Source organism: Heterodontus francisci, chromosome 36 (genome assembly GCF_036365525.1).
Source record: "Heterodontus francisci isolate sHetFra1 chromosome 36, sHetFra1.hap1, whole genome shotgun sequence".
Classification (NCBI taxonomy): domain Eukaryota; kingdom Metazoa; phylum Chordata; class Chondrichthyes; order Heterodontiformes; family Heterodontidae; genus Heterodontus; species Heterodontus francisci.
In genome coordinates this window covers 21,788,955-21,810,972 of record NC_090406.1, presented here as the reverse complement: position 1 = coordinate 21,810,972, position 22,018 = coordinate 21,788,955, and the positions used below count along the sequence as shown (strand labels likewise).

The 22,018-nt window shown below is 40.5% G+C and overlaps 1 protein-coding gene across 4 annotated transcripts in view; it reads left to right on the top strand.

The window, feature by feature from the left end:
* The window catches only part of ap3d1 (adaptor related protein complex 3 subunit delta 1), a 124,757-nt gene that overhangs the window by 22,103 nt on the left and 80,636 nt on the right, over positions 1 to 22,018 (top strand). For 3 of the 4 annotated variants that reach the window (XM_068016312.1, XM_068016311.1, XM_068016310.1), the window contains exons 2-8: positions 8,139 to 8,234; positions 9,041 to 9,121; positions 17,279 to 17,359; positions 17,502 to 17,609; positions 17,711 to 17,840; positions 18,529 to 18,668; positions 20,229 to 20,302. In XM_068016312.1, the coding sequence (XP_067872413.1) occupies positions 8,139 to 8,234; positions 9,041 to 9,121; positions 17,279 to 17,359; positions 17,502 to 17,609; positions 17,711 to 17,840; positions 18,529 to 18,668; positions 20,229 to 20,302 (710 nt within the window). Of the gene's footprint in view, positions 1 to 8,138; positions 8,235 to 9,040; positions 9,122 to 10,341; positions 10,408 to 17,278; positions 17,360 to 17,501; positions 17,610 to 17,710; positions 17,841 to 18,528; positions 18,669 to 20,228; positions 20,303 to 22,018 lie in introns of those variants that run through there. The other variant, XM_068016313.1, reaches the window with a different exon arrangement.

Below are 22,018 nucleotides of genomic sequence, written 5' to 3'. Positions count from 1 at the left end.
TTCACAGTGTCCTGGCCAATATTTATCCCTCAGTTAACATCTCAGAAACAGATTATGTGGGTCATTATCACATTGCTGTTTGTGGGAGCTTGCTGTGTGCAAACTGGCTGCTATGTTTCCTGCATTACAACAGTGACTACACTTCAAAAGTACTCGATGGTCTGTAAAGTGCTTTGGGGCATCCTGTGGTCGTGCAAGGTGCTGTATCAATTTAAGCCTTTCTTTTTCTTTAACAATATGCAGACAAGTGTAAGGTAAGATTTATAGCCAACTTTGGCACTGACTATTCATTTGAGAAATCTAAATTCAAAGACGGATTTTGCACTAAATTAATTGGCCAATTTTAATTTAGCAGTGTAAATAACCCATCAAATTGGGAGTTTACTGTGAAACCATTTGAATTAAGTGACTTTGAGTATTATCTAAACAACCCTAACCTTGTCTCTGCAATTGTTAAATTAGTGGTTCTGGATTTTCTTGGCAACTTACTTTCTATTCAGTTATGTATTTCAAGTGTCTAATGCCTAATTTTGCAGATAACTGAAGCTGCTCCTTGCTGGAGAGCGCAGTTGTAATTATGCCTTGCAAGGACAAATTCTTTTGTTATAGGTAAATGTTTCAGCTGTGTTCTTGTTTGCATTGCTTGATGCAGTGAATATATAAGAGCTTCAGTTTTGGATGAATGCTATCAAACCGATTGTCTCACAGAGCTTACAGAAGGGTGCATTGGGGTAGTCAAGAAGAGTATGCTGTTGGGGGAAGGGGCTGATTTGATGGACCCTTGGTTTGGCTGGATCAGAGGTTACCAAAATGATTTTAAATATGTAATGGGGTTGGGATATTACCTGTTCCAGCTGTTGCATGGTTATTTCAAATCAAAGAGCAGCGCAGAAAGCCTTACAAGAACCTTGGAGTGAGACCTGGGAAGGAAAATGAGCAGTGTAGAAGCAGGCCATCAGATATATCACTTGCAGCAGAATGTAGAATAAAAATAACAAGATAATACATAGAACCTACTGAACTGCACAATTAGTCCATACTTACTACTGAGGAATGAACAATGGATTGCCTGAGAGCATAAGGGCGTCCTGCACTTTTAGAGCCATTGTTGGCTGCAATCTAGATGCACAGAAAAGCGAACAGGCTTGTAGACCCTATGATCTGATCCTGTGCTTGCAGGACCTACTGAACAGTGAGCAACTCCCTACCCCCATTTGTATAACAGTCATTACTAACCAGCTATCACTGATAACTGCAAGCCGGTGTACCGTTACCACATTGTGGTTGAAAATAACCCACAAATATGAATGCAGTATCTGTGGGATGTCTGCTAGTTGGCAAGTGTAATGCATGGACTCCACCTGGAACATGATCCACGAGGCAGTCTGGAACCCATTCCTCTAAGTTCACATGACCTACAGACCTCTTGGACCACCCTCAAGGAAATCAGTGGAACCATGAAGTAATCAAGTTAGTTATTTGTTGGAGTAACCTATAATACTTGTCCAAGACCAATGCTGTCCAAAATTTAGACTAAAATACTGTGTAGTTTAGTTTCTGGGGATGTACAGTCGTTGGGGGAAAAATGCAACTTTATGGAATTTAATTGGCTTATTTAACTACATAAAGCTCTGAAATTATAAGTATGCAGTCCAATAAATGCTTGTAGTAAAAACAGGAAATGCTGGAAATATTCAGGTCTGGCAGCATCTGTGGAGACAGAGCAGTGTTAGTGTTTCAGGTCTGTGACCTTCAGAACTGGGAAAGGTTAAAAAATAATTAAGTTTTAAGCAAGTGAAGGGGATTGGGGGGGCAAGGGGTGGTTGGTGGGCATCAGAACAAAAGAGAATGTGAGTGATAGGGCAGGAGAGATTAAATAACAAAGCTGTCCTGGGACAAATGCAAAGTGTGTTAATGCATGTGGTGAAAGACAACGCATTAGCCCAGTGGAACAATGCTTTGTCTTTTGCCGCAAGCATTAACACACTCTTTGCCTTTGTCCCAGGACAGCTTTGTTATTGAATCTCTCCTGCCCTATCACTCACATTCTCTTTAGTTCTGATGCCCACCAACCGCTCCCCCCTCACCTGCTTAAAACCCAATTCTTGACTAACCTTTGCCAGTTCTGATGAAAGGTCACAGACCTGAAATGTTAACTCTGATTCTCTCCCCACAGATGCTGCCAGACCTGCTGAGTATTTCCAGCAGTTTCTGTTTTTATTTCAGATTCCCAGAATCTGAAGTATTCTTTTATTTAATTGCATGGAGTATCCATATTAAAGTACCTTAAACCAAACCAGCATTTGTATGTACATGTAGGATGTAAATGCATTTAATACACATTAACAGATTCCCCCTAATATCAGTGACTGAATTATAGGAGTGGTGGTTGGGTCTAGAAATGAGTGCGTGCATGCACCTCTTCCACTGAAAAGATTTGGAAAGGAAGTTTTAAGAGATCTCTCCATGGTTGAACTTTTTAAAAAATTGATTCCAGGAAAATAAGTAGAAGTAATATTTTCCTTACCCATGGTATTAAATGAATTTGCTCCTCTCAAAAAAAAAGCATAGGTAAATCTTTCCATTAAAAATGTAGAGTTGCAGTTCTTCCTCTGTGCACATCTGCTCAAAGTATGGGTTTTGAACAGATAATATCAAGGAATATTACAGAACTTGGGTTAAAATTATAATTTTTATTTGTCACCAATCCTTACTACAGTATTTAATGTTATCAAAACTTTCTATTTAGGAGCATAGGCGCAAGAGTAGGCCATTCAGCCCATTGAATCTGCCCCGCCATTCAGTATGATCATGGCTGATCATCTACTTTAAATGCCTTTTTCCGACACTATCCTCCTATCTCCTTTTGTCATTTTGTATTTAGAAATCTGTCAATCTCTGCTTTAAACATATTCAATGATTGAGCTTCCACAGGCCTCTGGGGTAGAGAATTCCCAAAGATTCACAACCCTCTGAGTAAAGAAATTTCTCCTCAGCTCTGTCCTAAGTGGCTTCCCCCTGGTTCTACACACTCCAACCAGGGGAAACATCTTCGCTGCATCTACCCTGTCTATCCCTTCAAGTATTTTGTAGGTTTCAATGAAATCACCTCTCATTCTTCGAAACTCCAGAGAATACAGGCCCAGTTTCCACAATTTGTCTTCATAGGACAGTCCCGCCATCCCAGGAACAAGTCTGGTGAACCTTCGTTGCGCTCCCTCTATGGCAATAATATCCTTCCTAAGGTAAGGGGACCAAAACTGCACACAGTACTCCAGGTGCGGTCTAATCAAAGTTCTATACAATTGAAGCAAGACTTTACTACTCCAGTACTCTCATTCTCTTGCAATAAAGGGTAACATACCATTAGCCTTGCTTGCTCCACTTGCATCTTAGCTTTCAGTGACTTGTTGACCAGGACACCCAGGTCCCTTTGTACATCTACACTTTCTAATCTCTTACCATTTAAGAAATACTCCACCTGTTCCTCCTACCAAAGTGGATACCTCACATTTTTCCACATTATATTCCATCTGCCACGTTCTTGCCCACTCACCAAGTCTGTCCAAATTCCCTCAAAGCTGCTTTGCCTCTTCCTCACAACACCCATTTCACCTAGGTCTGTGTCATCCACGAACTTGGAAATACTACATTTGGTCCCCACATCCAAATCATTGATATATATTGTGAACAGCTGGGACCCAAGCACTGATCCCTGCAGTACCTCATTAGTCATAGCCTGCCAACGCGAGAATTACCCTTTTATTCCTACACTCCGCTTTCTGCATGTTAACCAATCTTAATCCATGCCAGTATATTACCTCTTATCCCATGTGCTTTAATTTTGCTCACTATGGAGGATTTGATCAGAAGCCTTCCGGAAATCCGATTATACCGCACCCACCGACTCCCCTTTATCAATTCTGTTAGTAACATCCTCAAAAAAACAAAAAAGGGTTTGTCAAACATGATTTCCCATTCATAAATCCATGTTGACTATGCCCAATCAGATCATTATTCTCCAAGTGTCCATTTATCACATCCTTTAGAATAGGTTCTTGCATTTTCTCAACAACTGATGGAAGGCTAACAGGTCTGTGATTCCCTGTTTTCTGTCTCCCTCCCTTCTTAAATAGTGGGGTGACATTTGCGACCTTCCAATCTGGAGGAATCTATAGAATTTTGGAACATGATCAATGCATCCACCATCTCCATAGCTACCTCTTTTTCCACACTCTGGGATGTAGAATATCAGGCCCTGGGGACTTGGCAACTTTCAGCCCCAATAATTTTTACAATACAATCATCTTAACTTTATATGTATTTAAATCAGGACTTGTACTCAAAATCATTGCAAACTTGAATGACAGAATACTTCAATGTCGTTGCTTGTTTATACGAATTTGTCTATCTCCTATCATTTATCCATTGGGCATTTTTTCCTTCTCTGTAGCGTTCCTTTTGCTGGCAACAATTTAACTGAACTAATACTCCTGAAGGTCCTACAATAGATTTTCCCTCAAATCTAAACACATATTGGATGGGAGTTTATTTTGAGTCTGGATGATCCTAACTCCCTCTATCTCGCATAAACTAGTGTTTAAAATCAAAACTTTTAGTGTTCTCTCTCTCAGCCCCGTGGCTGCGTTAAGGACCTGGTACCTGAGGCTCCCATCTGATTCGTGCAGGAGCCTCATGTATTTGCACTAATGAGGGTCAAATCCTCTTTGAATAGATGGGACCCCAAAGCCATTTTTACAACCACCTGTGAGTGTCCATTTTTCTGGTTAAAAACTGATGGATCAGCAGCAGATGCCCTCCAAGTAAGTTTTTCTTAAACATATATGGAGTCAGGTGATGCAGGCGTTATCGGCTCCCATCCTTCTGTGTTGCTGAAATCTTCGCCCCACCCCCACCCCCCACACACAGTTGTACTGACCTGAGTGCATTGAGCTCCGCTATCTCAATTGCCAGCTCCCAATTAAATCACGCCCAACCATTAAAATGGTTTGTTGCTGTTCCTGCAGTTGAAATGTGATTTTACTTTTTAATATACTTCCCAAATGGAATATTTTCAAGCTGCCGAATCGAAATGATCTTCATGGTAACCGTTGGAAATTTTGGGTCTGCACTAGATGGTGTCTGGCTTCAACGTCGTTGTTCACATAAGCTAGCCTAATAGGCAGGCCAGTGGCAAATGGAATTTAATACAAAGTGTGAGGTGTTGTGTTTCGGCAGAAGGGCTAGTGAGAGACAGTGTAGACTTAATGGCACATGTTGAAGAGCGTGCAGGGACAACAGTCGGGGGTGCATGTGCATAGCTATTTGAAGGTGGCAGGGCATATTGAGAGAGTGGTTATCAAAGCATATGGGATCTTGACTTTCATAAATAGAGGTATTGAGTTGTGTTGAACCTTCATAAAGCTCTGGTTCGGCCACACTCAGTGTTCCATCCAGTTCTGGGAAGGATGTAAGGGTCCTTGAGAGGGTGCAGAGGAGATTTACCAGAATGGCTCCAAGAAAGAGGGATTTTTAGCTGCAAGGTTAGGTTGGAGAAGCTAGGATTGCTGTCCTTGGAGCAAAGGAGATTGAGAGGACATTTTAGTAGAGATGTACAAGATTATGACAGGTTTGGGTAGGGAAGACGAGGGAAAAACTGTTGCCATTCACTGATGGTACAAGGGCTAATTACTTCAAAAGGAAATTGGATGGCCACTTAAAGGAAATAAACTTGCAGGGCTACAGGGATTGTGTGGGGGTGGGGGGACTGACTGAATAGCTCTGTGGGGAGCTGGCATGGACTGGATGGGTCGAATAGCCTCTTTCTGTGCCGTAAATGATTCTATTCTGAGGACTTGGCAAGAGATGCAGGGGGAATATGAGGAAGAACTTTTTTACGAATGAGTGGTAATGACTTGGAACTCTCTGCCTACAAGGGTTCTGGAAGTGGGGACAGTCAGTGGTTTCAAAAGGAAATGGATAGTCACTTGAAGGAAATAAAATGGCAGGCCAGCAGAGATAGGGCAGAGGAATGGGACTGAATGGATTGCTCTAGCGAGAGTGACAGACTCAAAGGGCGAATGGCCGCCTTCTGTGCCGTAAACGACACTGACGTTTTGACGCAGACCTTGGATCCACTCTGACCGAAAGAGTTTATTGCCTGATATCTAGCTAAAGGATCATATGGCCTTGGGCCATAAGAATAAAGCATCTCTCTGTGTACTGGATACAGTGATCTTCATGCTGCTTGGTGAATGTATTGTCTTTCAAACTGGGGTTGATGAGCACTCCAGTGAGATGAGACCAATTGTTAACTAAGGTATTGATTTATTTTACGTCAAGTCTATAAATGCACAGAATGGCTTTCAGTCAATTTTCATCAATTGAGTGTTCTTCATAAATGGGGATATTAATAAAAATGAGACTGCACCTTTAGATATTTACTCAACTTGCTTTACAAATCTCTGAATTGACTGGTACAGTCTTGGGAAGGAAAACCTTCATGTCTCACTTGCCATTCCAGTCTGAAACTGTCCCAGTATGGGAACACGCAATTTTGAGTTGGCTTGGCATACTGTCGAGTTTATCCTAAACATTTCCTAAAGGCTCTGTCTCTCCTTTCTCCTCTCCCCCCCCCCCCCCCCCCCCCCAATTTAACCAGCTTTCAACAACACAATATGAAATAAACCAAAGGCCAAGTAAGAAATCTCCCATGTTCTAGTGTCTCTGAATTCTTGTCATAACTCACTATCCCCCAGCCTCCTGGACATAATCCACTCTTCATTTATCCCCAGGATGATGGATATGTGACTGACAAGTTTGACCATATGGCAAAAGCCAGCAAAGCACACATTAGTTTGTCTCCTCATCCTGTGACTTCTCTTGTTTCAGCTGAAATCAAAAGAGGAAGCATTACAACCCTAAATCTATATTTCAATCCACTAAAGACATTGATAGGCTGGGATGCTTGTTTCAAATAATGTGCCTTTTTTGACTAAGCAGGTTTCCAATTAAGTTTTGAATTATATTGCACTTGTGGACATAATGTACAGTAAATGTTAATGATTTGCCTTTTATATAACATGTTTCCCAATTATATTATTGTCATCACAGCTATGAAACTGGACAGCCTTGTGTAGTGACAGTAGTGTTGGGTCTGGAACATGGGCTGCAGAAATCCAGTAACCTTGGATTAATAGTCCAAGATGCACCATTTAAAGATTAACAACAAGAGCAACAACTTGTATTTATATAGCACCTTTAATGTAATAAAACCTCATAACACACTTTGCAGGAGCATTATGAAGCAAAATTGGACACCAAGGCACATTGGGCAATATAAGGGCAGATGACCACAAGCTTGGTCAAAGAGTTAGATTTTAAGGAGTGTGTTGAAGGAGGAGAGAGAGGTTGAGAAGTTTATTGAGGGAATTCCAGAACTCAGCCTAGGCAGCGGAAAGCACAGCCACCAATGAGGGTAACTTGAGGGAGGGACAGTTGGGTGATTTTAGAGCTGCAAATAGGCAACTTTAGTGATGGCGCAGATATGTTGTCAGAAGCTTATCCCAGTCAAATGTCACACCAAGGTTGCGAACAGCCTGGCTCCGCCTCAGACAGTTGCCAGGGAGAGGGATGGAGTCAGGAGCTAAGGAGTGGCATTTAAAGCAGGACCAAAGTCAAAGGCTTTGGTCTTCCCAGTATTTAGTTAGGGAAATTTCTGCTCATCCAGTACGGGATGTTAGACAAACAGTCTGATAATTTAGGAACAGTGGAAGAGCTGGGTGTCGTCGACTAAACATTATGACGGTGATTTTAATAACCAGTGGCAGCCACATATCAGTTATTTAATCACACTTGCCCTTATAATTCAGTGTTTTTTTAATACCTATTTGGGCTCCTATTCCTTTTCAGAGGAGGCACTTGGGCTGTTTAGTTGTGCACTTACATTGCACAAGCAGTTTTGGATGGTTTTTGTCACATGCTGTTAGCTGATGCAAGTGAGTCACTTTATAATGTGCTCACTTAAAATAAAAGAATCAAAGTAGATAACTTTTCCTGTTTAATTTTCGAAATACTGTCCTGTAACAATTTTGCCTAACTGCTCAATGTGGTTGCTGATATTTCTTAATTGTTTTCAGGCCAAATACATTTCACAGTGCATTGATGAAATAAAACAGGAGCTGAAGCAGGACAATATTGCAGTCAAGGCCAATGCAGTCATCAAGCTTGCATATGTAAGTACAGCATATCAAATTTGAGAAATGTCCTACCCAAATAAAATAAATTGTACTGAGATTGTGGCAGTGTGTATATGTATGTATTTAGTTAAATTTAATACAACTGGAATAAATCATGTCCTTTTGGTAAAGTGTTGTATTTGTGTGCAGTTTCTAAGATTACTATATCATTGCTGTTTTATGTTTTGTGCATTATTCAATTCCTGCAGCCTTCTTGACGTGATTAACATGATCAAGTAATTGAAATTGTTGTCTTCACCCCCACCTCGCCCATTCCCCACTCCTCAAGTGCTAAATATTGCTAAAGCACATTCTGTCGTATTTTGCTTTCATGAAATGTTGGGAATTTTGCTTTGTAGCATCACTAATTATAGCATAAATGCACCATGATCTAGTTAGGGCTCTAATGTGACAATGAAGCAGATTGATGCATCCTGGATATGGGAGTTTCAGTCTGTTTTTGCTCTGGAGTCAATTCAGGCCTTGACACCTGATTTACACTGAACAAGTTTAACTTTGGTGCAAAACTGAGACCAACATGAAACGTATAATAGAATTGCATCATTGTGCGAGCCGGAATTCTGGAGAGGAGCCTTTTTAGCTGGCTATTGTTTAGTTTAGTTTTACTTTTTCAAAAGAAGAATTCTGTGGGGAATCTTAAAAAATAAAATGTATTGAAACTAATCCCTTGTGGGTTTCCTTCTTGGAGGTTTTCATTGTTTTGATTAATTATTACTTTTTAAGTTAGGTAAAGTACTTAAAAAAAAAAATAAATAAATAAATAATTATTTTCTCCACAACAGTTGCAGATGCTGGGTTATGACATCAGCTGGGCTGCCTTCAACATTATAGAAGTAATGAGTTCATCTAAGTTTACATTCAAGGTAGAAGTGCCTTTTTTCTATGAATGCAGTACATATGTAGTTTATTGATGTAAATTGCAGTTCTCTTGCCAATTAGCCAACTATGAACTACCAGAATATTATACTAGCATGTTTTTATCTGTTGGAAATTCAGCTTGAGGTTTACAAATATTGGCAAATAGCGAAATTTATGTACCATGCCATATTTATTTTAACTTTTCCTTTCCCCTCATGTCTCATTGTTCTGTGGGGAAAAATCTTTGCGAGATAGTTCGAAAAGTTCACTGCCAGTTCCATATTCGCGAAAGCCAAAATTTGATTTGTTCCCCATCTGTTAGTGGTAGTGATACAGATGTTGCGTTCCTATTTGGAAGCGTTCTGTAGGATGTTTCTGCTGCTAAATCTGCTTGTAAAGCTTTGGTGTTGGCCTCATAATTATGGTTAAGCTTTTGAGATTGACATAACTGCACGAGTTACTGTTTCCACTGTGAGCACAATCAGCAATCCAGGTGCACATGAGCTCAAAGTGGAGCTAGTTGTTCCAAGCGAAGTTATAGTTCAAGTTTCTGCTCAAACGTATTTGTTTAAACGAGCATAAAATCTTCCATGAACCAGCTCAATTAGACAGCCTTTTGGAATGTAATTGTTCGTAACATTTTAATGCAAGGGAAAAAAATTATTTCTTGATGTGTTTCATGGTAACGTTGTGCAGTTTTATCATTACAGCTGAAAAATGGGTATATCACAAAGAGGCATTTTAAAAAGGTGTCATCTACCCATGGGTAACCTGATTTTAAATAATTGATTTTAAAAAGCTATACATGTTTCTAGTTTCATTGATGTATAATAGTTCATTGGTAAATTTAAATACTTTTCAGTATTCAAAAGCTTTTAGAAGATGCCTATTCATGTCCTTGTGACAAAAAAGCTTAATTATAAGACCCTCTTTGAAGGGCCACAGACAAGCACAATTAGCAGATGTTTGTCATGTTCATTAATTATGGGTGTGGCTAGTTTTGTGGGCAGGGCTTGGCTTCGAGTGCGTTAGTATTTTGTTTTAAACCAACATGTAAGATTTCAGAAACTCCAATTTGTGCTTGAAATTCGGTCATCTTTTTCACTGGTTTAGCCAATTTTGGGCACATTGTGATGCAAACCAGTGAAATCTCCTGGCAACTCTACCTCCACATCTCTAATATATTAAAAGTCTTACCTATTATATGCACTTCCTTTACTTCCAGAAAGTAACTGTTCCTGTCATGCCATGCCTGGCTTTCACCATATATTAAGCTCTTTACATCATCAAGGTAAATGGTGCTCTGTTCCACCAAATTGAGGTTTATTAAGCTGGCATCCATTGTCTCTTGCAACTCCCACCAAAAACGGACTGTTGTAAATGTTCATCAATTTTGCGTTTTGTTGTAGTTATTTTAAATTAAGCATCCATCATGGTGTCCTATGGTGTGCATTGGCCTGATCTGTCATTGCCTGCGTTCTTGTGCCAGCAGGTTTAGCTGGATCCTCTCTGACTTCCAAATGTTGGCCTATAGTCCAGACCCTCCCACAACCTTAAAGGACCAAAATATAGAGGGAAGTAGAATAGGAGGGAGAGAAAAGCAGAGGAGGATGAAAACTGAAAAAGGGGAGAGAAAGACAAGGGAAGGAGGTGAGAAAGAAAGCGAGGACTAGATAGTCAATGATAACTGGTCTGTGGCTGCGCCCAGATCAAACCTCATTCCCATAGGTAAAGGAGAAGAATAAGAGCAGACAAGCAGGAAAAGAATGAGAAAGCAGGAATCCCAATGATGCAGTGGAGAGGGAAGCGGCAGAAAATGGTGCTGGGGATAGTAAAAGGGAATGGAGTGACTTTGAGACCAAGTGACTGAATGTGATCCATTGCAATATGCGTGTCTACCCTTTTTGCCATCCTGATATGAATCTGCCAATTTGTCTGGCTATTCCTTGCCATAAATCACCACGCCAAGTCCCAGGAACGATCCATTCCTGGTCATCGGCTGTATCTTCCTTCTCCCATCCTCTCTGCTGAGTGAAATGTACAGCCTGTGGCATGTGGGAAGTCATGGACGTGCCATGTGTCCTAGACAAACACATCTGCAGGAAGTGTCACTGTCTGCACAAGCTTGAGCTCCTGATTTCAGAACTCGAGCAGCGGCTGGAGTCATTTTTGTGCATCCGCGAGACGAAGGACTACGTGGATAGCACCTTTAGGGAGCTGGTCACACCTCAGGTTAGGAGCATGTAGGCAGATATGGCATGGGTGACTGCCAGGCAGTCTTAAGAGAACCAGGCAGGTAGTGCAGCAGTCCCCTGATATGATCTCACTTGCTAATTGTTTTTCCATTTTGGTTGCTGGTGAGGAGTGCAGTCAAAGCCAAGTTTGTGGCACCACAGGTGGCTCAGCTGCACAGGAGGGGTGGAAGAAGAGTGGAAGAGCAGTAGTGATAGGGAATTTGTTAGGGGAGCAGACAGGCGTTTCTGTGGCAGTTAACGTGACTGCAGGATGGTGTGTTGCCTCTCTGGTGCTGGGGTCAAGGATGTTACGGGGCGGTTGCAGGACATTTTTCTGGGGGAGGGTGACCAGCCAGGGGTCGAGGTCCACATTGGTACCAATGACATAGCTAAGAAGGGGGATGAGGTCCTGAAAGCGGTTTTTATGGAGCTAGGAAGATTAAAAAGTAGGACCTCAAAAGCATAATCTCATTACTCCCAGTCCCATGTGCAAGTGAGCATAGGAATAGGAGAATTGAGTCATTGAACACTTGGCTGGAGAACTGGTGTAGGAGGGAGGGCATCAGATTTCTGAGAGATTGGGACTGGTTCTGGGGCAAGTGGGACCTGTACAAGACAGACTGGTTGCATCTTAGCAGGACTGGGACGAATATCCTTGCAGGGAGATTTGCTAGTGCTGCTGGGGAGGGTTTAAACTAAATTGTCAGGGGGATGGGAACCTGAACCTGAGGGAAGCAAAACTGGTAACTTGTCAGGTGTGTTGGAACCGGGGACAAGTATTGGAGAGGAATACCAAGGGGCCCAGAATACTGGGGGAGATAGATACCTCGTGAGGAGAGAATAGTAAGTTATTCGGTGGGGTCAGAGTAAGGGAGAAAGTAATGAAGTCTGAATCAGGGTGAATATGCATGTATGTGAATTAATGGAGTGTGGCTAATAAGACTGGTGAGGTATAGGTGCAGATTGCCATGTGGCTATAACAGAGACCTGGCTCAAAGAAGGGCAGGACTGGGTGTTAAATATTCCTGGATACAAGGTGTTCAGGAAAAATAGGGAAGGGAAAAAAGGGGGAGGGGTGGCGATATTGATTAAGGAGAGCACTGCAGTGCTGGAGAAAAAGGATGTCCCAGAGGGGCCGAGGACACAATCAATTTGGTCAGAGCTAAGGAACAAAAAAGGTACGGTTACATTGCTTGGTGTTGTCTATAGATCACCAGCTAGTGGGAAGGATGTGGGGAAACAAATTTGCAAGGAAATTAGAGGTGCAAAAATTATATGGTAGTTATTATGGGGGACTTCAATTATCCAAACATAGACTGGGATAATAGTGTAAAGGGCAGTGAGGGGCAAGAGTTCCTAGAGTGTATTGAGGAAAATTTTCTACAATAGTATGTTGCTAGTACAATGAGAAAAGAGGCGCTCCTAGACCTACTTCATGAGAATGAGGTGGGCCAAGTGTATCAAGTATAAGTAGGAGAGCATTTAGGGGATAGTGATCATTGTATCCTAAGTTTTCGGCTGATTATGGAAAAGGAAAAAGGAATAATTAATTGAGGGAAAGCCAACTTCAGTGGGTTAAGAATAGAGCTGGGGTGAATAAATTGAACGCGTATCCAGTCAAAGGCTGGCAGGAAAATGATGGGCTACCTTCAAAGAGGAGATAGTTCGGGCACAGTCAAGGTATGTCCCCTTGAAGGGGAAAAGTAGGACAAACAAATCCAGAGCTCCCTGGGTGACAAAAGAGGTAGAGATTAAGATAAGGAAGAAAAAATGTGCTTATGATAGATGCCAGGTAGAAAATATTATTGAGAACCAGGCTGAATATAGAAGGTCCAGAGGGGAAGTGAAAAAGCAAATGAGAAGCAAAATGAGAGCATGAAAAGAGTCTGGCAGCCAGCATTAAAGGAAATCCCGAAGTTTTCTACAGGCATATAAATAGTAAAAGGGTGGTAAAAGGAGGAGTGGAACCAGAAAGGGGATTAACACAAGGAGGCAGAGGGCATAGCTGAGGTATTAAATGAATACTTTGCATTAGTCTTTACTAAGGAAGAAGATGCAACCCAGGCACTTTTGAAAGACGAGTTAAGTCACACTAGAGGAGTTTAAAATTGATAAAAGAGGAAGTATAAGATAGGCTGTCTGTACTTAAAGTGGATATTGCACCAGGACCAGATGAGATGCATCCAAGGATACTGAGGGAAGTGAGGGTGGAAATCGCAGAGGCACTGGCCATAATTTTTCAGGCTTCTTTAGACTCTTGGATGGTGCTCTTGGACTGGAGAATTGCAAATGTTACACCCTTGTTCAAAAAAGGGTGAAAAGATAAGTCCAGCAACTACAGGCCAATCAGTTTAACTTCGGTGGTAGGAAAACTTCTAGAAAAAATAATTCGGGACGATATCCGTTGTCATATGGACAAATGGGGGTTAATTGAAGAAAGCCGGCGTGGATTTCTTCAGGGAAAATCATGTTTAACTAACTTGCTGGAGTTTTTAGAGGAGGTAACAGAGGGTTGATGAGGGCAATGTTGTTGATGTGATGTACATGGACTTTTCAAAAGGCATTTGATACAGTGCCACACAACAGACTTGTGAGAAAACTTGGAGCTCATGGAATAAAAGAGACGGCAGCAGCATGGATACAAAATTGGCTGAGTGACAGGAAACAAAGAGTAGTGGTTAATGGATGTCTTTCGGACTGGAGGAAGGTTTGTAGTGGAGTTCCCCAGGCATCAGTGTTGGGACCCTTGCTTTTCCTGATATATATTAATGACCTAGACCTTGGTGTACAGGGCACAATTTCAAAGTTTGTAGATGATCGAAAACTTGGAAGCATTGTGAACTGTGAGGAGGATAGTTTAGAACTTCAAAAGGACATAGACAAGTTGGTGGAATGGGCCAACAGGTGGCAAATGAAGTTCAATGCAGAGAAATGTGAAGTGATTCATTTTGGTAGGCAGAACATGGAGACAATATAGAATAAAGGGTACAATTCTAAAAGGGGTGCAGGAGCAGAGAGATCTAGGTGTATATGTGCATGAGTCTGTGAAGGTGGCAGGGCAGGTTGAGAGAGTGGTTAATAAAGCATACACTATCCTCTGCTTCATTAATAGGGGCATAAAGTACAAGAGCCAAGGAAGTTATGTTGAACGTGCATAAGACACTAGTTTGGCCTCAGCTGGAGTATTGCGTCTAGTTCTGGGCACCGTACTTTAGGAAAGACGTGAGGGAACTGGGGAGTACAGAAAAGATGAGAGTGGTTCCAGGGATGAGGGACTTCAGTTATGAAGATACAGTGGAGAAGTTAGGACTCTTTTCCTTGGAAAAGAGAAGGCTGAGAGGTGATTTGGTAGAGGTCAAAATCATGAGGGGTCTGGACAGAGTAGATATAGAGAAACTGTTCCCACTTGTGAAAGGATCGAGAACGAGAGGGCACAGATTTAATGTATTTGGTAAGAGAAGCAAAAGTCAGATGAGGAAAAACTTTTCCACGCAGCAAGTGGTTAAGGTCTGGAATGTACTGCCTGAGAACGTGGTGGAGGCAGGTACAGTTGAAGAATTCAAAAGGGAATTGGACTAATAAGAAATTGAAGAATGTGCAGTGTTATGGGAGAAGGCAGGGGAATGGAACTGAGGGAGTTGCTTTTTCAGAGAGCCTTTGTGGACACAATGGGTTGAATGGCTGCCTTCTGCACTGTAACGATTCTGTGATACCTTGGACACTGGCTAGAAACCAGTTTTAAGTGCAAAAATCAGTTTAAATACTGTACTTGCAAGCAGTGCTCCCTCATCCCAGTGCTCTGGGGCTTCCTCCCTTGTCCTATCAAACTCTTCATTGCTTATGGTCATAGAGCCTTCCTTTGGTACCTGACCTGAATGCTCCAGTCTCCAGTACTTGCAAATTCTAACAAGTTTGCTCAGTGCCCTACCTCCTGCGGAAAGTTAATGATGATTGTAATAGAGAATATGTTAATGTTTATTTTTAGGTAGTTAATTGAAGGAAAGAGAAATGAAGGGATATGGGAATAACAACTAGTATTTATATAGTTGCATTAACATAGTAATAAGTCTAAGGTGTTTCACAGGAGCATTAACAAACAAAATTTGACACTGGGCCACATAAGGAGATATTGGGGCAGATGACCAAAAGCTTGGTCAAAGAGGTAGGTTTTAAAGTGCCTCATAAAGGAGCAAAGAGATGGAGAAGTTTAGGGAGGGAATTCGAGAGCTCAAGTCCTAGTCAAATGAAGACACAACTGCCCGTGGTGGGGCAATTATAATTGGGATGCGCAAGAGGCCAGAATTGGATGAGTACTAAAGTGTCGAAGGGCTGGAGGAGGTTAGAAATAGTGAGGGGTGAGGCCGTGGGATTTGAAAATTGAGAATTTTAACATGAAGGCATTGCTCAACATAGGTCAGCGAGCGCAGGGGTGATTGGTGGATGGGATGGTGCGTGTTAGGATTATGGCTTATGTAGAGGTTAAACACTAATATGTATTGATGAACTGAACAGCCTGTTGCTGTTATTTCTGTAATAACCCTTGGTCATAGCACATTCTGTATTACATCCAGTTTACTCCACCTATGGTCAATGTAAGTGAAGAGGTACTTGTGTATTTTATTCTAAATCACCACTCCCTTCATTTCTGACTTTGTAGAATATGGAAACTGAGATTTTAGCTTTTATATTCATTTGCTTTTAGTCCTCATATCCAATGTAACATTTGCTATTTACTTTTCAAGTATATCAGTGATACCATAGAATAATATATTTTGCATTACATTGGATGTATTCCTCCTGTTGCAACATATATGACGCAATGAGCAAGTCTGAGGTCTGCCAGTATGTTTGAAATCTCAATACAGTACCTTGCTATTGCACAAGTTAGAAGCACCCCAGTCACATTGAGCTTCAGGTTCTGGCAAATGCTGTCATGGGGTGGTACTGGTTCTTCTGCTTAACAGTGGGCAGCATAGTGTAATGGGTCTTGGGGCTGCTTTTTGAGTCCTGGTGGAAATGGGATCCATCTTTACAAGATATGGTCTATTTTTAAAACTTGTAGCCTTAGCTTTCAATATTGACCGTAAAGATGCAGATGTTGCTTTGCACTTCTAAGTTCTGACAAGTACCCTTAATTAAGTGGATATTTTCCCACTTATACCTGAGAAGCTCGGGTTTCGCTGGCATTCGTGGTTCTGAACAGATTATAAACTATGCTGCCTTCTGGCAATTTAACCTCCCAATCTCAACTCAACTTGTATCTGCAACCACATTGCTGCTGTCTCAGCACAGTTGGTCATGGGTCTGTTGTGGTTACCCGCCAGTTGGATAATGCAGCTTAGGTTCATTTTTAAGGCACTGAGTGAATTTTTCAACTCTACTATTTCAGCGCATGTAAAATGATGGAAATTTGTGTTTATGCAGTTTTTTGACTCTCCAAATTAAAACCATTTTGGTCAGCAGTATTAGCAAGGTTTCAACAAGTTGCAGTCTTACTCAGCCTTTATTTAGATCTGTAAGTTGCTTCTCACTCTATCTATTTAAGCTTGGTTTTGTTTCTTGAAAGAAATTCATGTTCTCAGTTGGTATTCTTCTAAACAGATCTAAGCAGGTAAAAGCCATAAAAATTAATTAATTGATTTAAGCATGGGTATCACTGAAAGAAATAAAAGCAAAATACTGCCGATGCTGGAAATCTGAAATAAAAACAGTAAGTGTTGGAAATACTCGGCAGGTCTGGCAGCATCTGTGGAGAGAGAAGCAGAGGTAACATTTCAGGTCTATGACCTTTCATCAGAATGGCCAGATCTGCTGAGTATTTCCTGCACTTTGTTTTTATTATCACTAAAAGAAATGCTGATTTATACTGCTGTGAAATATATTAAAATCTTTGCAGATTGTTTTTGATCATCTGTTTTTCCTTTGCAGAGAATAGGGTATCTGGCTGCCTCTCAGTGTTTTTATGAAGGAACTGATGTAATCATGTTGACAACTAATCAGATTCGTAAGGTCAGTCAAGAGATGATATGTGGGTTTTGAAGTGAATATGAATTGGAGGTTGTGGTGAATAATCAAAATAAAATTGTAACTTTTTTTAATTTGCCCGCACGTTACTATTAATTGTGATGAAATGTTTTTACTGTGTACACAGGACCTCAGCAGCCCAAACCAGTATGATACTGGAGTTGCTTTGACTGGCTTATCATGTTTTGTTACCCCAGATCTTGCCAGGGATTTGGCAAATGACATTATGACACTGGTGAGTTGTTTTGGATTTGAAACTTAGCGTTTGAGGAATTCCTTGTTGGATCACTGTACTTATACTCGTACACTAACAGCATGCACTACTTTGGTCCACAGATGTCTCATACAAAGCCTTACATCAGAAAGAAAGCTGTGCTTATTATGTACAAGGTGTTCCTTAAATATCCAGAATCCCTGCGACCTGCCTTCCCACGCCTTAAAGAGAAGCTGGAGGATCCCGATTCTGGTGTGTTAATTGTCTTTTTCACAAGATGCGATACCAAACTGTGCCTATGAAATTGCACACATTATTTTAGCATCTTTGTCATCATATAGCAATATTTTAGACACCAGCCGTGCAGATGAAGAAATCCATAGCAGTGCATCTGTATGTAGAACTTGGAATTGCTGTAATAGTATTTTGCGACACTATTGTATCAACTGTCACTTAAGTAAAATGCTAGAGAAGACTAAGCTGAATTATGTATCTTAAGGAATGATTCTATTGAAAGTTTAGTTCCAACTTTGGAACTTAATTTAAAGCAGAGATTCATTCTAATTTATTAGTTCAGCACTTCATAGAATTGACTTCAATCTACTTAAGGTGGGTAAAATTTGAGATATTTGCATTGATCTGTCATACTACCCTAATTGTGCAATGCTTGTAGTAGTCCCAAGTGTTAAATGGCATATGGAAGTAATTATGGGGTATTTTCTTTATCTCTCACTAGTTTATATATTTTAAATGTCTCAACTGATATTTTATTCCCTTTTATAATAAAATTGCAAGTACTGCACAGAATCTCAAACCGAATTTACACAGGGACAACAACATATTCCAAGGGAGTGGTTAAAGGTGATACCAGACCTGACCACTATTCAAGTTGCTTGCTATAGTCATTCAATGTAGATTATTACCTCTGTCTGTCTTGCAGGTGTTCAGTCTGCTGCTGTGAATGTTATCTGTGAGCTTGCCCGACGCAATCCGAAAAATTATCTTTCCCTTGCTCCATTGTTCTTCAAGCTAATGACATCATCAACTAATAACTGGGTCCTCATTAAAATAATCAAACTAGTAAGTTTCAATGATCTGTTCGTAAAATATTTAGGAAATAGATTAGGGAAAATACAGGTCAGTAATTGCAGCCCAGTTTCTCTAAAGAGGCTCTCCCATAGGATGTGGGGGACTACTTGTTTGTTGTAATGCTGCGTGGTCATTAATCTTCATTTTGGTGGTTAAATGGTGGCTCTGACACGAGAAATGTAAATATAGTTTGCAAATCCTGTATTTGGCTTGTTACTGCACCATGTAATGTATAATCAATGCAATAAAATGTAATCTCTTGGAGCTAACATGAGTCATTATATTATACAGTTTAATTTTTGTGTTTTCTACTTGCAAAAGGATTTGAATTAAATGTAGCAGAAATAATTTTATTCTAATGAACTATGGTACCAATTGAGCAGGTCAGAAGTCACACATTGTTTTTTGCTCACTAAATTTTATAACATTGAACTTTTTTTTTAGTTTTTCTAAAACATTCAACTGTTTAACGTGCTGCAAGCTAATTAAATGCAAAATCTAGTTAATCTAGACAAGATGGAATGATGTGAGTTTAAGACTGGTTTTAGATTGTGATAGAGTATATAGAGGGCATGTGTCTTTGGTTTTACTTACCAAGCACAAATTGTGTATGACTTTATGCAGTTTATTATTTTCTGTTCATTAAAAGATGAGTTTGAGATGATAAAACTGTAATTTATGATTGTGAGAACGTCAATGTTTTTCTCACATTGGAATTTACTGAAGCAGGGTTTTCACTTGGATAATTAGAATCATTGCCCCCAATAAGGTGTGACTTAGTTTGCCAGGATTGTGAAATTAAAGATGGGGAATGTAAGCATGCTGACGAAAATATTTTCCTCTAAGGTCTCAGAATTTGGCATGAACAATTATGAAAATGTGAAGTTGGGGGCAGGTACACAGTGGCAAATAGGTTTTTTGGGTTGAAACCCAGGTTGGTGTCACACTGATTACATGGTAATTCAAATAATTTATTCTGGGGGATATGTAGGGAGGTCTAGAATCAACAACTGTGATGCAGAGAAATCTGTATGTCATATAGGAATATTACAGTAAAAACTTCTTTATGCAGCTCATGGAAGGTCTCCTGTGGCAAAAAATGAATACGATAGAATTATTGAACGAGAGGGTTCCTGATGGCATTAAACAATCAAACTATCAGTAAATGGAGGGAATACCAGCAAATCTGATTCTGCAGAGCAAGTGGAAAATAATTCCAAAGAAATTATGCTGAATCTTCAGTTCCTTTAGCAATCGCAACCTAATTTGCCAGATTTTAAAATGGCTTGTATGCAATAATCTATGGACTGTGTTCACCGCCATTTGACCTGGTTCTATTGGTGATATTGAGGGTATTATTGTGGAAATGGAACCAACTAGACTGTTAGAACCTTGTGTTATTTAATACTGAAATGCTCAAGACAGTACTTAGTACAAGATTTCGTTAAGTTTTCAAATTGTCTGTTGACTTTAAGTGACAGTTTATATGCTGATTATATGTACAGCTAGAGTGAGCTTGTCATATTGTGTTAACACCTTCTTTTCTGTTAGTTCGGAGCCCTTACCCCACTTGAGCCACGGCTGGGGAAGAAACTCATCGAACCACTGACCAATTTAATACACAGGTTAGTAGTTGCATATCATGGTCACTTTTTTCACTTGGGTTATTTATCCAACTGTGTAACAGCCCCGACAAACAAATTTTTCTGCAGCACCGGTGGAAGAGCCTGTCACTCTAGAATTGGCCTTCATAGCCACTCCAGGCGCTGCTCCACAAACCACTGACCACCTCCAGGCGCTTACCCATTGTCTCTCGAGATAAGGAGGCCAAAGAAGAAGATTTATCCACCTAAGACTGTTTGCTTATTTTGAGTCTCATGATGTGCAGAAGACTAAATTGGCATTGTTCAGCTTGCTTGCCAATATTAATAATTAACTTGAGTTCAGCGCGATCAAATCTTCCAGTAATACAACTATTACCAAAATCTCCAATATAATTTCCAAACACATTCTTGTTTGTGTGCTGAACTCTAAAATAACATTGTATTGCAATAGGATATCTGAAAATTTACTGAAGGAGTTCTTTGCCAAAAGGATAATGCAGCCTGAAGTTGAAGAGATTCCTGAAATGCCATGCCTATCTTTGAAAATTAGATTTAGTCATGTGCTTTTGGAAACTGCCATAATAAACTAGTTGTACAGATGCCGTTTCATTTGAGGATATGATTTGCATGAAATATCCTATTACTTATGACAGTCACCATTTTGTGATTTCAACAACCTTTTAGTTTTGTGTAAACCTCCAGGGTGAATGCTTTAAAGTTTTGTAGCTTTTTATTAGAAGCACGTTGGTAATGTTATGGAATTACTTCCATTGTTAAATTTTGAGGTCTTTTCTTTTATGCTAGCGAGTATAGAAATAGGAGAATAGCACAGATGAATGTGTGGCTTAAAAGTTGGTGCAGGAGGGAGGGTTTTAGATTACTGGACCACTGGGACCGTTTCTGGGGAAGGTGGGACCTGTACAAGCGGGACGGTCTACATCTGAACCAGAGGGGGGCTAACATCCTTGCTGGCGGGTTTGCTAGTGCTGTTGGAAGGAGTTTAAACTAATTTTGGCAGGGGGAGGGGACGCAGACTCCTAGCAGAATAGGGACACAGCTAAACACAGGAAAGCAAACAAGTCAGAGGGAATACAGCGGAAGTAAGTTTCAAGGGAGTAAGACCAAGATGGTTGGCCTCTAATTTAATGCCAGAAGTATTACAGGTAAAACGGATGAGTTAAGGGCAAGGATTGACACTTGGAATTGTGATATAGTAGCCATCATGGAGACATGGTTGAGAGAGGGGCAGGATTGGCAGCTCAATATCCAGGATATAGAATCTTCAGGCGAAACAGAGGAGGGGGGGAGGGGGCATTGCAATATTAGTTAAGGAATCAGTTACTGCAGTAAGGAGAGATGATATCTTGGAGGGGGCATCAAATGAAGCTTTATGGGTAGAGTTTAGGAATAAAAAAGGGACAGCCACATTGCTAGATGTTTATTATAGACCCCCAGATAGTCAGCGGGAAATTGAGGAGGAAATATGTGCGCAATTTGCAGAGTTGTGTAAAAATAATAATAGGGTAATTATATTAGGTGATTTCAACTTTCCCAACATTAATTGGGATAGTCATCGTGTTAAGGGCTTGGATGGAGTGAAGTTCTTAAAATATATACAGGAGAACTTTTTAGCTCAATATGTGGAGGATCCAACAAGGGAGGGTGCAGTGCTGGACCTAATTCTGGGGAATGAAGCCGGACAGGTGGTTGATGTGTTGGTGGGGGAGCATTTTGGTG